Source organism: Amblyomma americanum, chromosome 3, assembly GCF_052857255.1.
Source record: "Amblyomma americanum isolate KBUSLIRL-KWMA chromosome 3, ASM5285725v1, whole genome shotgun sequence".
Taxonomy (NCBI): domain Eukaryota; kingdom Metazoa; phylum Arthropoda; class Arachnida; order Ixodida; family Ixodidae; genus Amblyomma; species Amblyomma americanum.
Window position 1 is genome coordinate 221,803,987 of NC_135499.1, and position 16,377 is coordinate 221,820,363.

The 16,377-nt window shown below is 45.0% G+C and overlaps 1 protein-coding gene across 2 annotated transcripts in view; it reads right to left on the minus strand.

Annotated features, from left to right (window-relative positions):
• Positions 1 to 16,377, minus strand: part of ash1 (histone-lysine N-methyltransferase ash1) — a 67,328-nt gene that overhangs the window by 27,101 nt on the left and 23,850 nt on the right. Inside the window, exons 8-15 of one of the 2 annotated variants that reach the window (XM_077660110.1) lie at positions 13,979 to 14,086; positions 11,992 to 12,154; positions 11,425 to 11,473; positions 10,623 to 10,731; positions 8,416 to 8,570; positions 5,238 to 5,436; positions 3,424 to 3,532; positions 853 to 1,020 (exon numbers count right to left, since the gene is read on the minus strand). In XM_077660110.1, coding sequence (XP_077516236.1) covers positions 853 to 1,020; positions 3,424 to 3,532; positions 5,238 to 5,436; positions 8,416 to 8,570; positions 10,623 to 10,731; positions 11,425 to 11,473; positions 11,992 to 12,154; positions 13,979 to 14,086 — 1,060 coding nt within the window. The remainder of the gene's footprint in view (positions 1 to 852; positions 1,021 to 3,423; positions 3,533 to 5,237; positions 5,437 to 8,415; positions 8,571 to 10,622; positions 10,732 to 11,424; positions 11,474 to 11,991; positions 12,155 to 13,978; positions 14,087 to 16,377) is intronic. The other variant, XM_077660111.1, reaches the window with a different exon arrangement.

The window sequence follows — 16,377 nt, forward strand, 5'->3', positions numbered from 1 at the left end:
TACAAGCATGAAAGCTGCAGAGGCTGCTAAGTTTACCTCAGGGTGACACTGCTCAAGGGTTGTGCAAGCAGCATTCGTTAACAATCGAAGAGATTCCTTTCATGGCTATTCCAAGTTTTATTGTAATGCAAACCACTGCAATGCGTACGTCAAATAAGTTCATGAATTCACGCAAGTTTGTGTGGGTTGTGAGAATTGAAAAACTTCCGTTACATCAAGAAATTTACAAGGAGGTTCACTATACTGAAATTTAACTGCATAGTAATTCTTGAAGCAGCAATGTGCAAATTTCTGCTGAAATCAGATAGACCCTAGTTACTGCCAGCTTTGCCAAAATGCAACACTGTCCAGTTTACACAAGCAGCATGCTACAGCAATCACTCTAAAATTAAGGTTTGCAGACCTTCCGGTATCCCTAAAGACACGTCTAGTGTCCCCCATCTGTGGCTTTTCCATAAAGCCTCCTACATACCTCAGCTGGATGACAGGACCAGACGCGGCTGTGTGTGCTCATCTCAGCCCAACATATGAATCGGATCATATGTCAAACTTGTGTTTCAAGGCCAATTATTTTAGAAGTCTTGCGTGGCAATGCCGCAGCGCAATGCGTGGATCAACCAGAAAAATGAACTGTTGCAACCATACTTCACTGTTCTTTTCAGCACATTCATAAAGCAGTCTCATAAACTGCTACATGATTCATCCGTTTTCAAGTCACAATACTTTACTCCCACTTATTTTCAAACCCTCAATTGCCTTCTTTGATGCTTATTGGGAACATGAAAGATTCATGGCTGAAAAGCACTGCGCAAGACAGCGACACTAATAAACAGAGAATAGCAAAAGATGCACCTCTCGCTTCTGGCGTAGCCGATGCCGTTCACGCTGTTGCTTCCGAACAGAGCGGCTTGATGTGCCCTTGGTGCCTTCCTTAGTCTTGTCCTTGGCTTGTGTGTTGAGGCGCTGGCTCTTGCCTCCAATGAAGCCCCGACACTGGTCACTCCCACACTTGCACTCTTGCTGTTGACCAAGAAAAATCATAGAGCTAGCTAGGTTATAGAGAATGCACTTCCCGCTACCACAAACCCAAAGTAATGAGTAACCCTTCACTCTTCGCAAAGCCATTTGACATTCAGGTAAAAAATGTGTCGTACGTCAAAAATGGAACTCATGGCACAAGTGCACAGCAAGCTGGTACATAATGTTTCCCCAATTGTCACGCACTCCTTACAATTTACACAATCACTCAAATACAGAAGGTGTAATCAACATGCATAAATACAGCTGAACCCCACTTCCAACAAAATTTCTGCCAGAACAATATTTTCAATTCCAGACCAGTTCCCTAGAGAGTCAATGTATGACCATTTTCACCATAATGAATAATTCTTCAAATGGTGTTCAACTTAAACAAAGTTCATGATGCAATGCTAATTTTGTCTCCTGATCGAGAAGTAAAATGATAAGACTGTGCACGCATATGTTTGCAAACCTGAGGAAATGAATAGCAAGTACCATTTTAGCTTTGTTACCTGAAATGACTGACCACCATGTGTACAAATATCCACCCGTAACAGCCCACAATCCACCGGCCATTGCTGTCTCCCACAAAGCACATGCACAACATGCCGCAGATAGAAACAGAAGCCAAGGCACATCTCCGACAGCATTGTCACAGTACTGCTATGTGGTGCATAGCAGTACAACTTCATTCACTGGTAAAGTTTTCATGAATGCAAGCAGCAGGTAAAGCAAACCAGAATTATCATAGCAGTTTTCTCCATTCTTTCTACAATTCGATGAAAGATTTGCTCGGACACCTACAACAGCAATCACACATTAAAATTTTATACAGTGAAAGCTCGTTAATTCGAACCCCGATAATTCGAATTTTCAGATAATTCGAACTACACTACTTGGTCCGGCCAAGCTCCATAGAGATCTGTGTATAAAAATTCCCATTAATTCGAAAGCGAGTCGGTTCCGCTACAGATAATTCGAACTACGCGCCGCCGCGTCTGGGCGGCTTGGCACACAGCACGTGGCCAAAAAAAAAAAAAGCACCTCCGCATAGTTAGAGGCTGCGCACGTCCTAAAAGAGGACAGAAGATGGAACCAGATAAAACCGTGGAAGAGTGGGTAAAGCCTAAGTGGCGCCATCACCGGTGCAGCAGCCGGCAGCGCCGGAGGGTACGGGTTGGCGGCTGCGTACCCTCATTTCCGCGCAGCCTCCGAAACTCGCAACTAAATACTCGTTAATTCGAGCCCTATTAATTCACAAATATGGATATGTACGGTCGGCGCGGTCGCAGCCAACGCCAATGAAAGGCTATTACTTCGGACGGGCACTACAAATTACGTGCGAAAAACTTTTTTTTTTTTCTTTGCGAGTGTCGTCCATCCTTCCACCCAACAGTCGCCAACGGAAGCATGTGGTCAGCCGCGATCATGACACCGCCGTTTAGCATCGTCCGGCTACAGTGTTCTAGAACCTTCTAGAACACTGTAGCCTGGCGGTCAGCCGCTGGCCAGAAGCGGCCAGCTGACAGCATGGGCTGTCAGCGTGGACCAATCAGGGTGCGACAGCTTCTGACTTCTGCCTGGTTCTACAACATGGCCGCGCCTGCCGAAGTGGCCTCTCACTTCACCACGAACTCGTCGTTGCCGCTGCAATGTGCCTCATGTTGACGGCAAACAAAAGTCGCATAAAGCTTTCACTTTGTCTGAAGATGCCCGCAGCACACAATTTTAGCGATGAAACGCGCCAGATTTTCAGAATGCTTCTGGATCTTGAAAGCTGCTAGGCTTAGCCACTACGCGTCAGTTGACGTGAGGAAGCGCGAGAGGTTCAAACAGGTTAACTATTTTGGTTCAGAAAGGGGTCACAAAGAATAATTCGTCCTCTTTGTCATCATTGAATAAACAATAGCTTAATTGTAAATGCACAGCTGTTATTTTCAGCATTTTACTAAGCATATGGAATCATGCCGTTTCTAAATCCTGGCGGCAGCGGTCTGGCGGCAGCCACCCATTTTCGGCGTTCCGCCGCGACGCTCAAAATCCGCAGCGCAAGTTCACTCCATGTGGGTCGCCCTAAATACAGTACATATACCGTAATGCAAATGGTTCTTGTCAGTTTTTTTTTAGGCCATTCGATAATTCGAACATCGGATAATTCGAACTTTTTCACGGTCCCGTGAAGATCAAATTAACGAGCTTTTACTGTATTTATTAATCACATTGTCAGTTCACTAGGTATCATGTTAAGCTTAGCTGAAAGCAAGTTTGTTTTTGGGATAGAACATACATTTCACAAACTGAAAGACTTGAGATGGCATTTCACAAACATCTGTACAACATAAACTTCATGGAATCTAATGCAGCAAGCGCAACTACTACAGCACAGTCCACTTTCTTTCTCACCTGGCGTTCATTGTTGAAGTTGTGGAAGTTGTAGTCATAGCAGATCTCAGTGTTGCTTGGAATGTCCTTCAGAGCAAACAGGCCAACACGATAGTATCCATTCACAGACCTGCAACAAAGTGGACAAGTAACATTTTGTACAGGTTGATTGAAGAACTTCAAAAAGATCTCATAATCTCACATAGGTTAAAAAATCAGGCCCACCCATTCAATGCCAAATTCAAATATGTTGAAATCTAGCCTGTGAAAACTAAAAAGAAAAAAAGCCACAAGCCAGAGGTTTGAGCAGCCTGCAGGTAAAGCTGTGATCCAAAGAGCACGCCTGCTCTATCACTCCACAAAGAGCACTCCTTGTCACTGATTGGTACTGGGCGCAATCTCAGCATCGATGTGAGCCAGATGTCGGCTACAAAGCTTGTATAATTCACAGCAGAGACGTGAGGCAAGGACAGCAGGCCTTTCGCGAGGCAGAAATTATTGAACAGATTTAGAGAGGGGACTTGCAGGAAGAAGTGCGTGCTTGAGGACCCTCCCACACCTTACCCAACAAGCAGCGGCGCTGTCTGAGCTGGCATTCACTGATGCCATCACATACCCAATGCAACTGCATGCTCTTCTTTGTCAGTTATATCTCCTCCACTGCACAGCCACTACACAGGACTCCTTTTAAGGTTGTATAACAAAATATAGCTAGATAGAAGGCCTAAATTTTCACAATGCATTGAAAAACTTTGGGCTCTCTTTATATTAAAACTGTTTCTCTTGAAACTTTTCTCTGTTTGTACGACTTCAAATCAATTAGGTTTACTGTGACCCACCTTCTCCCTTCCTCCTTCTCCCTTTAGGCCCAAGAGCCACACCCTCTAACCTTCACTAACTCACTGTCTCTTGTGTGCAAATTCTATAGTGAGATTAAAATGCTCTCACATCTCTAAAGGCTGTCCAATCGCAATATTCCATTTCCACAGGTGCTCTGTTCAGAAGTGACCCTCCTCAATACCGTCCCATCATAGCAGCTGGTGCAACAAAGCACGAGGCAACTTGGCAAGCTACCTGACACATGCAGTGGCATGAACCGGTTTTCTTATTCCGACTAGTATGTAATCAAGACTGAAAAGGTTACTGCTGCCACACAAAAACCCTCCCTGGCTGTCCTGAAGATAGAAGCCCTGCTTTTGAAGGTATGCACGCTGTTTACTTCAGTTGTACCAGTGTTTGCCTAGTGAAACACTTGCTGCACTGCCAGATAAAACAGCTAATGCCTATTAAATTAAATTAGAGTTAATGTGCAGTGTACTTGCATTCCAAAGCCACATCAAGGGGTCTGGGAAAATGCTGTAGTGGAAGGCTCTGAACTAAACTTGGCCATTTGGGGTCTTTTAGCATGTTCACAGCAGCATGCAATGTCAGTGGGTCATGCTGTGTACATTGACCATGCTGCAGCAACATCTTTGAGGAAAATGAATGCATGGCAACTCTTGTTTCATTATCTTACAGCCCATCCTGGACCTAACCCAATAAGAGTACAATGCTCACCGAATGCTATGTGGCTCACATCAGCTTGAACACATCTGATGAAAAGCATCTCATCGGTGCTGCCCACCCCCCTCCCCTCTCCCACAATTTAAGCACGACTGATAACGTATATATGCTCAAACAGGCAACAGCTGGCACTACTGACATATATGTTGAGTGCTTCTATAGCTCCCAATTGTCTGCCAAGCTTGTGGGCGTTTTGTGACTAGTGATTACAAAGGCAGGAGATTTGCATTCAAAAAGCCCATGGAAGGTGGAAAGCGAAACCCATATCTCACCACTTCTGCATCTCACAGTTGGGGTCGCAGGCATGGTTGACAAAGCGTCCCTCCCCTGCCATGCGGTAGCCGTCAATGACCATGCCAGAGTCCAGGTTGAGGCAGTAGTGATGCTCGTCATTGCGGTAGCGCTCAGCCATACGGTGCCGAAACTCCTGCTCGCTTACAATCTCTCCTACATACTCAAGGATGAACTCACCTGCGCGATGACACAATGTGCACGGGAGCATACACATGAGGCAGTGTTTGAATGAGACACCCACCCCAAAATGAATGCTTGGAAAGCGACTGCAGCAAAGAAAAACCTCCAAAAGCCCCCTGCACTGCCATAGAAGGAAAAAAAAAAAAAAGCAACAAGCAACCATAGCAGAAACACCAAATCAAAGCAGGTCCAAGCACCTTACAATTTTGAACACTTGACCTATGACTACCAATTTCAGAAAGACAAGAGAAATAAAGTTGTTCGGAGCTAGGAATGACAGTGCTGCTTAATTCTAAGCACCCCACTAAGATCAGCGGTCCATGAACAAACAAGTTTTTATAGTACAGGGGCCACTTTTTTTTTCACAATTTTGATAGGCAACAGCCTTTACATAGGGGTCACGTTTTCATTCAATTTTCTGACCGCAAGAACAAACACCACTTTATTGACAACAAACAGAAAGATGTATGTAGTACCACATTTGCTCGAATGCAACGCGAGTTTTTTTGCGTATTTTTCCCCTTAAAGTCTACCCTCGCATTATAATCGAATACCACACTTCGACTGGCCTAGAGCAGTGCCGCGGTGCAGCCATTTCAAAGCAATCAGCTTGGTTTCAGTTTCCGCAGTTTTGCGATCTTATGCTGGCAACATGGGTACCATGGAAGCCAAATCATCATCCATCCAAAGTGAAAGCATTGGTGCGTTGTTCTTTGTAATTTTTTTGTGTTCGTTGCAGCCTCGCGCTGAACGCGTCGTCGCGTCGTGTTCTTGTGGTGACGCTCGTTTTAAGAGAAAAGCAATCCTGTTAGCTGAAGAGGTTGGGAATTCTGCGGCAGTTGCTCGGGAGATGGGAAGCTCTGAGCATCTCATGGGTGGGCCCAAACGTTCATGAAGAGGAATGGATTCTCTCTGCGGCAAACAACATCGATACGGCAGAAGTTACCGGGAGACTTCGATAGCGAAAAGGAAGATTCCGAAAGCGGGGAAGATGAATAAACATGTTGGCCACGATGTCTATTAATGGTACTTTGTTTGGAGTCATTAAGCCTTGCGTTACATTCGTGGTTTTATTTTTTCCCATTGGGCAGCATGTAAAGTCACCCCTCGCGTTACATTCATAGTCGCGTTACATTCGAGTAAATACAGTATGTGGCATCTGGTTGCAGATGCCTTAGTTAAACCATGGTTACAACTCTTCATCAGTTCCACTGCCACCGCTGCTTGATCCAGTTTATTAGCACCCTCAAAGATGCAACTGGCGTCAGTGCCATTAATATTATTTGATGCACGGATGGAGGCTGACATCATAGTATTCGAAACTCTTGTACGCTTAGGGGCCTTAAAATGGTTTCAGGCTAATTCTAGTCCAAAATTTTTTGAACTCCAGTTGCTGTGAAGCACTGTCCAAGGAACTCGCTTCCGCAAAATTTTTTGGAGGTCTTATTAATACCCGAGTAACAGTCATTTTACATAATAGAGCAATCTCATTCAGTTTTTCTCAGTTGTGAAACCCTTCCAAGGCAGGCTCTCCCCCACATCAGGCAACTCCCCTCCACAAGTGTTACTCCTTTTCTCACAACAAAAAAGCAGAACACTTCCACTGCATGTCATATGTTTCATCTGAGCACTCAGTTTCATGTGTTCTGGAGTGAATTTTCCCAAGAGCAAAGCATTGATAACCCAACGCTAAAACCTGGTTTTCTTAACGGCACAGCTATGATGAGCGTTGTAACACATATGCAGTGGGTATAAAAGGGCCTGTTGCTGTGCTCATAAATGGCAAGTGTGTGGCAGCAGCACGATAGAGCTGCGACACAAAAGGAAACAAAGTGGAAGCATAACACAACGCACACCTCACACAGATGTCAAGGCAGGAAAACGAAGCAAAACCACTTGCTTCTACGCATTGGTATTGAAACAGCAAAGTTAAAAAGAGAGGACACAGGATGCATGCAGGGATGCATGGCACCTATCAGAATGATATTATGTGCAAAGGCACTATGGACAGGATCAAGTCAGGTGTTGGTTGTCAGCTGTGGGTAGATTGAGAGCGCACAATGAGAGAGAGCCATGATCACTGTTCTCTTCAGCATCTTCAGATATCACCTTGCAGGCAAAATAGCATCAGAAACCATTGCAGTTGAACCTTGCTATGTGACCAAACAGGTCAAGTACCGTGAAAGAGCTTGATATAGCTAAAATTCATAATATAAAATTTCATCAGAAATGTACGAAAGTGGAGCGCAACTTAGTACAGAGATGACAACTCAGGTGACATACATTATAAAAAGAGAGAGAGGCCTTTTCCAACTTTTATAGTAATGGCTTTGAGTTGCAAGCACTCCTAGTTTTATGACGTCAATGTCCACATTTGCACCAGCCTTTTCCAAGTTTTATAGTGCTGGCTTTGAGTCACAAACTCTCCTAGTTTTATGACGTCAATGTCCACATTTGCACCAACGTGCCTGCGACCACGTGACCACCACCCCGTGGCCCCCATCACAGGTGTGAAGCAGGAAAGGAGGGGCAAGAGGCATGTATGATATGCTGCGTCTAACAGTCACACCCTGGAGCTGTACATTGACCCATGAGAGATGGCATAGTGGAGGGTTCCAAATTAACTTCAACAACATGGGATTCTTCAATGCACTTTGACACTGTACAGCACACAGGTGTTTCTGAATTTAGCTTCTATCGAAATGTGGTCATTGCAGCCGAACATCACAGCCACTAAGCCATTGCGGCAGGTAGATGAGGAGGAGCAGGAAGGGAGTGTGAAGGGGAGCCAAGTGCAAGCAGAAAGGGCAAAGCAACAGGGCGGGGGGGGGGGGAGGGAACCTCAAGGTGCATCATCCGCATGCCACAGGTGCCGATGAACAATTACTGACACGTGGCGCTGGTGCGGAAAGTGGTGCACAGAGAGCGCCATGCGTGTGCTATATGGCGCATGGCACCATTAAAGATCACACTTACCAGCCTTGATAGGTTCTCGCGTGCGTATTCCCCAGCCTCGGTCACGAGTCATGAAGCGCTCCAGGCCTGGGCTCCACTCGTGCTTCTGAATCTTCTGGTTTCCACATTGTTCGCCACAGGGGCACAGCGTGGGCGAGCACTCCACATATATCATCCTGCAGCCGCGGATGAAAGCACTACATTAAAGGGACACTAAAGGGAAATATCAAACTAAGCACGACTGATAGATTATACTAGGGGAACACCACAGACGTTTTTTTCTACGCATAAATGTAGTTGCACTGCTGCGAAAACCGCAAATGATAGTCTGGAACTCTTCTGCATTCAAAACGCCTGCGATAAATGAACTACTTCGACGTCATTTCTATGACATCTTTGCAATCCGACCAAAAGAGGCACCACTTCCAAGGTCGGGAAACGCAGCTGGACACAGAAAACCGAAAATCTACATCAGTGGTCACGGTGGCAAGGTGAAAGTGCAGGCCACCTCCAGCCCCAGCTATTTCGATAGGGGCACTTTACTGTATCACATGCGTCTGCGTCTCATTGCAACTCACACGTACGGTAGAAATAGGCGTTGTGGGTGCGAAAAAAATGTGAAATTACTCAGGGCAGCCACAGACTGCAGAACAAAGTGCTGATTGAGCTCACACATACTACATATAAACACTGGAGACGATAACACAAGCTTGTGGCCTTCGGTGCATTGTGCGCTGTCATGAAGTGTACACATAAGCTTTGAAGGATCCTGAAAAGCATGCGAGCAGCAGTCGAGCTCTGACGTACATCATTCAACACCACAACTGAGAGGGAAACTGCACATGCATTTCTCATCGTAAGGCGCACTGTGCCATCGATTATTGCATGTTTGTTGACTAACTATGCAGTAAGTACGATCATAGACAACCCTTGTGGTTGTCTCTGCTATGGTCGTTGGGATTTCTATGTTCAGGAATTACTTCCTGCGCATTGTAGGTGAAAACGAACAAAAATATGTTCCACCCAATTGTACTCTGCCGCCTGTCGGCTATAGCTGTAGACAGCGGATGCGTGCATAATACTGACGAACACGCATTAGCTGTGGTTAAATGTTTTTCTCACAGAAGACTCTGCCTTGCGTTCCAGCACCTCGTGTATGATGGCCTGCACTGGGAGACTTTCTTTAATGAGCCAAAAGAGAGGTATTGGTGCACATGTGGTACTTCTCAGATATATTTCAGCACCTCTAAAAGCATGTTCGCCGTCCCACGGCGCAGAAAACACGAATGACCACACGCTCGCATAGCGCTCCACATGTTCCAAGATGTTCACGCAAGCGAGTGTGCTAAATATAAAGAAACAAACACTTTGCGATTCAATGCCTGTAGCCTGCACAAAGTAGCCAATTCGATGACTGAAGTGAGAATGAAACCGCTTCATTGGCCGTGTAGCGAGCACACGCACACTGTGACTGTCGTTTAGAGCTTGCGGTTCTGAACTTGCTATGTACAAAGGCTACACGCAGCTTGAGTGCACACACTGCGAGGCGAAAGTTTCTGCGCTCGTATGTTTTGTGCTATTTTAATCATGAGACCCTTCGCATTGTCGGCTACGCTCGCCACACTGATTTCCTTGTATTTTGATGGCAATTGCCCACCGAGACACCGAAATATCGTTCACTCATGAATACATCACTTGTCACCACTGTACGAATCTTCAAGTGGCGGTGTCAAGTGCACCTCGCCATTACGCAATTTTCTGGCTTATAAAGCATTGTTTTTTGCTATCAGGTGGCCCTAACCTATCAGTCTAGCCTGACTTAGTACTCCCCTTTAGTGCCCCTTTGAATCTGCCTTGTAGGGTGATAAAGTGGCTGTAGACCGTAAAGGTGAGAAATACTGCAGCAAGGCAGGATGTGCTGTTGTAATATGAAGAAGGGAACAATTACAATTAACACACACCTGACCACAGCCTTGAAGGACCACTTAAAAATTTTCATCCAAATAAAAAATGTTTTAAAATCTTCCTTCCCAATTCACTCTGGGAGATTCTTCACACACACTGGAATAAATGGTTTTACGATTCTCGTGATCCAAGCAATCTTCACAACACTGTTGACCTTATATTATGATCTAATGACTGGGCAAGGTCCTTTACCTTGTTCAGAAGTGTACCACAGCACCTTTAAGTCAAGTGCAAGCTAAATATTTCCCAAGTGTCATCCTCACCTGTTTAGGCAGTCAGCCCCACAGCCCTTGTCAGCCTTCACTTTTGGTCGCATGCAATTGCAGCTCTGCACCTCATATTTGGACACTGGCTTCACATCGACGTATACGTCTGTGTACGGGGAGAGCAAAAATGTTGTGAATGAGTACCACAGCATTCTGTTCTGAGCAGCTATTAATGAACTCACCGCTGAAAATGTTTTTAAAAAACAAGGTGGAGACTCTTAATCAAGTACACCCCAGCATGAAGTACTACTGATTCAATGCAGTACTAGATATACTTTCTGCATGCAATAAGTTAGGAATTAAACAATGCACAGAATACTTATATAGCGAACAATACAAAAGCAAGCTCTGAATGGACAGCCAACAGAAAAAATTACAGAACTACTCTGCAGTAGTAAGGTGGAAAGCGAGGCCAGTTGAATCTTATTCATGGTGTAGTTAGCGACAAAAAAACGAGGACCAAGGTGGGAGAAAGACACAATACGAGCGCTAGTTCGCAACTAAAACTTTAATAGAAAAACACACGACATATACCCACCTCGTGAAAGTAAATCACAAGAAACATACATGATAACATCACGAAAAGCATAGGTCACGATACATCTGATGGGCATGCTGAGTTATCATGTACGTTTCTTGTGATTTACTTTCATGAGATGGGTATATATCATGTGTTTTTCCATTGAAGTTTTAGTTGTAAAATAGCGCTCGTGTTGTGTCTTTCTCCTACCTTGGTCCTTGTTTTTTGGCGCTATGAATGTACTCTGTAGTCATAAAGCGTGTGCACAAAAGCACTCACTTGACTTGATCCGTTTGTAGTTGTTGACAGGATCATAGCTGTACAGCAGCTGCAATGAAAAGTAGAATAGATGTAAATATAGCTTTAAGCGAAGAAAACATGAAGCACCCCTGCAAATTAAACAAGCTCAAAGATACTGTCAGCGATGCGATAGCCACAAGCTGTTTCTGTAATTTCAGAGCGCATTCTAAACGAGTAAAACATTTTCAGACTCTTAGAAAGAGTTTTAAGAAAAAAAAAAAGAAAGATAAATGTTTTACTTTAGCAGCAGACACAATTACACAATTGTAACACAAACCCGGTTAACACATTCAAAAAGCAGAGAACAAAAAATTTCTTGATAAGTCAAAACTCTCAACTCCAAAGTGATGATTATCTCTGCTTTTGCCTTAGTGCACATTGCTCCCAGACAGGTTTTTTTATGATAACATGCAAACAGGCACAACATACTGTATAGGCCCCATGTAACATGCAATGATGCATGAGTTTTTGTTCCAGCAAAACAAACGTGCCAAGAACTGTTCTCAAAAAGGGAGGCAGCAAGAACCTATCAAAGCAGAGGCTCACCTGCTTGTTCTTGTGCAGCCACCAGATGTCGTAGGAGAGCTGAAAGTCAGACCGCTTTTGGCGCAGGTACTTGCCCGCATGGATGGGCGATGGCATCAGGCTGGTGCACCTCTCCTCCTCCAAGGGCTGGCTTCCCTCTTCCTCCTCCTCTGTGCTTGGCTCACTGCACACGGAGGTGCACGCACACCACTGCTGTGGTACAACCCTAGCTCAGACGAGCAGAATGAAGGGTAGGCAAGCTAACCACTGCCAACGAACGTTCATGCCCGGAAGCATGATGGTCGACAGTCAAGACGCATCTGCACACGCTTCCCACCTTTTGGACAAAGTTTCTGGTGTAGATAGTGTAGCTGACACTGAAAGAAGCAGCCCGTTGCTTGATCCCAGCTGACGCGTCGGCTTTGTTAAAGACAAGCACGACAACACTCCAATTTTAGAGCACAACTGCAAAACCACGCACTTCTTTGTTTTGTTTTCAAGACCTGTGAACTTAACAAATAAAAAAAGCCATAAAAGAGGTATACAGCAAAACCCTTGTTAAAAAAAAAATTCGAGTAATTCGGACTGTTGACATAGTCCTGGCCGATGCCCAAGTAAGACTGCGGGATTGGATATTCATTATTCGGATGCAGCTCGGCTCACAGTGGTAATTCAGATGGGCTCCCAACGGAGGCCATGTCGCGGTATGATCGGCAGAGCAACTGTTCAAATAGCCCTCCTCACACTCGTATGCACCTCCAATGCACATGCAACAGCAGGCACAACGATAGCTGGAGGACCCCATTGCCAAAGAATTGTCTGGCCACATGGTTTTGGCTTAACTTTTCTGAGCAGTGCGCCAGCCTACACAGAGTTTGCGCATCAGCCAGCTACCCTGGCACAGTTGTCCACTGTTTCGCACCCTGAGTGATGCATGACAGATCTTTCCTTTTTTTCCCTGTTCTTTCTATAAGGTGTCTTGTCGTCCTGATGCTGACACATGTTTCCTTCAATTCTATCTGCATGATTTTTCCATTTTTCCAGTGCATCGAAGCTGCATGCTCATCACGCACTGTTCACAACTGACGTGGTGGAGCCTCTTTACATGTGGTGATGACGCCACTTGTGAGAAGGCCCTTATGTTATCGGTCATGGTCAAGGCCATGGTGATGTTTACTAATTTGGAGCAGTTCTGCTTCAACAGTGCTGAGAGTGTGCACTCCGTAATGCATCTGGTAGAACTGCGAAAAATCATCGCTACCGCAGAGTTTTCATATCAAAAACAGACAACCATTGCCACCAAGGTTCTCGCCAAATAAATTTACTTTTAAAAAATTTATTATAAAAGACAAATTTACTGCGATGCAGTTTCTGGCCATTTTTTCGGGGCCATATGATAATTCGAACTTTGGGTAATTTGGACATTTTTCCTGGTCCCTTTAGGTCCAAATCAATGAGGTGTACCTGTAACCTGCTCGAAACAACTGGGATGAATGTTTCTGGATGCTTTCTACAACTTCTTAGATACATCTAGTACTCTGAAATTGGAACTTAAGACTGTACAAATTGTAAACCATCAATGTAGCAAAATATGGAAAATACTACGATTTGTGTAATACAGCTGCCAATAATATGCCGTTTACTACATTTATGTGCGACATTCCATTTTTTTTAAAACTTGATTACAGCTGTGTGAGACACCCTGTTCCATTCTTTCTACACAGCATAAGATAAACGAGAAAAACAGAAAAGGTCTCAAATGCCCAAACATTTTTACCCCAAAGCATATCCGAAAGGAACAGAACAGGGGCACATGAGGAGAGCACTTCCCAAGAAAACAACTCCTGTTGGCACTGACTACCCTCTATTCTAATGCTTCCATGGGCTGTCCTCCCCACCCTCTATCCCAAGAGAAAGACGGGAAAACTTGCACTGCGTCCAGCCACAGACTACCTGGGCTGGGCGCAGTGCAAGTTTTGCAGTAAGAATGGCTTTGTAGATGCAGTACCAGGCAGGCTCTGCTTTGATGGGTGGGGCTGCCATTTCCTCAGCGGGCACAGTGCAGGTGGTGGTTAGGTAGAAGCCGTCAGGTGAGGGTGCCCAACACAGCACAGCGCTGAGGGCAGACAGCAGCAGCATCAGCAGCAGCAGCAACAGCAACAAAGAGGGAGGACAGGAAGAGGAAAAGAAAGCAGAGCGCAGTGACAGGGGCAGGCACAGCCTCCTGCCTCACTGTGGACCATTGGCAGGACTTTCAAACATGGCCCAAGCTGCACAATGTTCCAACTCCAGCCAAAAGAGCTTCCTTAAAAAACCACATCTTTGCTTCCATAACAAACCTCTAAAAGAGGAGCGTCTGGAAAGCACTAATCTGCCTTCCAGCACCACTGCTTTGAATGCCCCCCCCCCTAATCAAGTAAATTTCAGAAGAAAGGAACTGTCACACCAATTTTCCTTCAGAATTGCCTACATCCTGGCGTTAGTTTTAAAGTCAGGAGCAGCAAGACCTCTCCAGCCACAACAGTGAAACAAATTCAAAGGAATCACTTGAGAAAAAAAGTAGTTTCGGTTGCAGTTCTTCCTTGCACAGGAGTCAACTACAGAATTCAGCAGGTGGCCCAATTCTCTAGTGGAACAAAGGTCCCCCAAGTGAATGTGCCGCAGTATGCAAAGTTAGTGTGTTACAGCTATGCATGCAGTGTGTGGCAATGAGCACAGCGAAACGCATTCCACATCAACAGTGTCTTGATCCCAATACAGTAGCCGATAGATTTTTCAGACTCCAACAATTCAGACTTGTACTATATTTAGAACTGAGGAACTTTCATGCACCTCATATTCACAACCAGTATATCCGAAACTGGATTTGAATGTTCTAAAATAGATGCCAAAAACACTGTGGAGTCTGCAATTTGATTTTTTCAAGATAACATAGATGCAAGCGGGCATCGCTGCCACAACCAGCCAAATCTTTACTTCTGTGGAAGGCAGCACCTTAAATTCAAATGGATTCAATCGGACAGGTTAGCTTAGATTTCTGTTCCTCATTGTTCAATGTTGCCACTTGAGTTATGGACACACTTCATGTTCCCATCAAAGTGGCCTACAAAGAAGAGTGTGCACATGACTGTGTAGATAACGGGAGAGCAGCAGTGTCTCAAATGGCTCAGGCATAGCTTAAGCGAGGATGCCTGCACTTAAAAAGGGGGGGGGGGAGGCTTGCTTCTCCAGACGAATTTCTTTGTTTTCATGACTGCTGTTTTGCAGAGAAACCGGCACCGTCCCCTCCGTCCTCGCCATTGGTCCTTGGTATGGTTCATGGGACAATCCAGCAGTGCACCACACATTTTGGTACCAATCATATAAGCCGCAGTGCGGACATGACAAAACTATGACTCTGCCTCAAATACAAGCTAATATTGTTGCTTGCTAGCAGAACATGAGAAATGGTGAGTCTTTTCAAGTCGCTTTTCTCAGAAAAATAATATTTTTGAAGTTCACAAATATTCTTGACGGTTCGATTATTCAGGCCTTATTTGTGGGCCCATCGGAGTCTGAAAAACTGATCAGCAACTGTAATTAGGTTTGCAGCGTTCATGACGTGCCTGCACCGTGCACGAAACAGGTGAGAAGTGCCAAAAAATGATGGACAAGCAAGCTGGTCACCATGCAGCTGCTGCAAAAGTGCGTACTCGAAAAACTGGGCTGCCCTGCACACAGGTCACACACCATACCAGTGACCAGTGCAGCCAGACAGCGCCCGTCCATGGAACCAACTTGGTCCTGCTTTCACTTCAAGACTGAATAGAAATTTAAACCTTCACGGTTGCTATGCTTCACGAACGTCAGCACCCAGCTGTACAACACAACCAGCGCAGCACAGAGTACAACAGGAGCACCAGCTCCAGCAGCCCCGAAGTCCATTTGCTTGGAACTCTTTATGCAACAAAAGTGCAGTGCATCTGGGACACCACTCTGCTAGTTCCCTTTGCCCACACTCTCACCCAGGCAAGCTGTTGCATGTGCTTCCTGCCCTCATCTGCCATCTCAACTGTTCACCCAACATGCCGCCTATAACCACTTTCGGCATAGGTTTCTAAATATTACCTCAAAGGGAAAGTAGGCGACACTGCAGTTCATCCACTATGGAAGAGCACAGGAATGCCAGGAAGATTACGTTTCTTATTTGGCTTGGCTATTCTTGGGCATGAAACTTGGATTCAGCCACAACAATACAGCTCTTCTCGCAGCAAACCTCGAATAAATGCTGTGAAAGTTTCCATACAAGCCTAACACTCGTGTTAAATTTACTGAAAAAGTGAAAAACCCACTACAGTAAATACTCATTAATTCGATCTTCAAGGGACCAGAAAAAATGTTAGAATTATCTCAAAGCTAGAATTATTG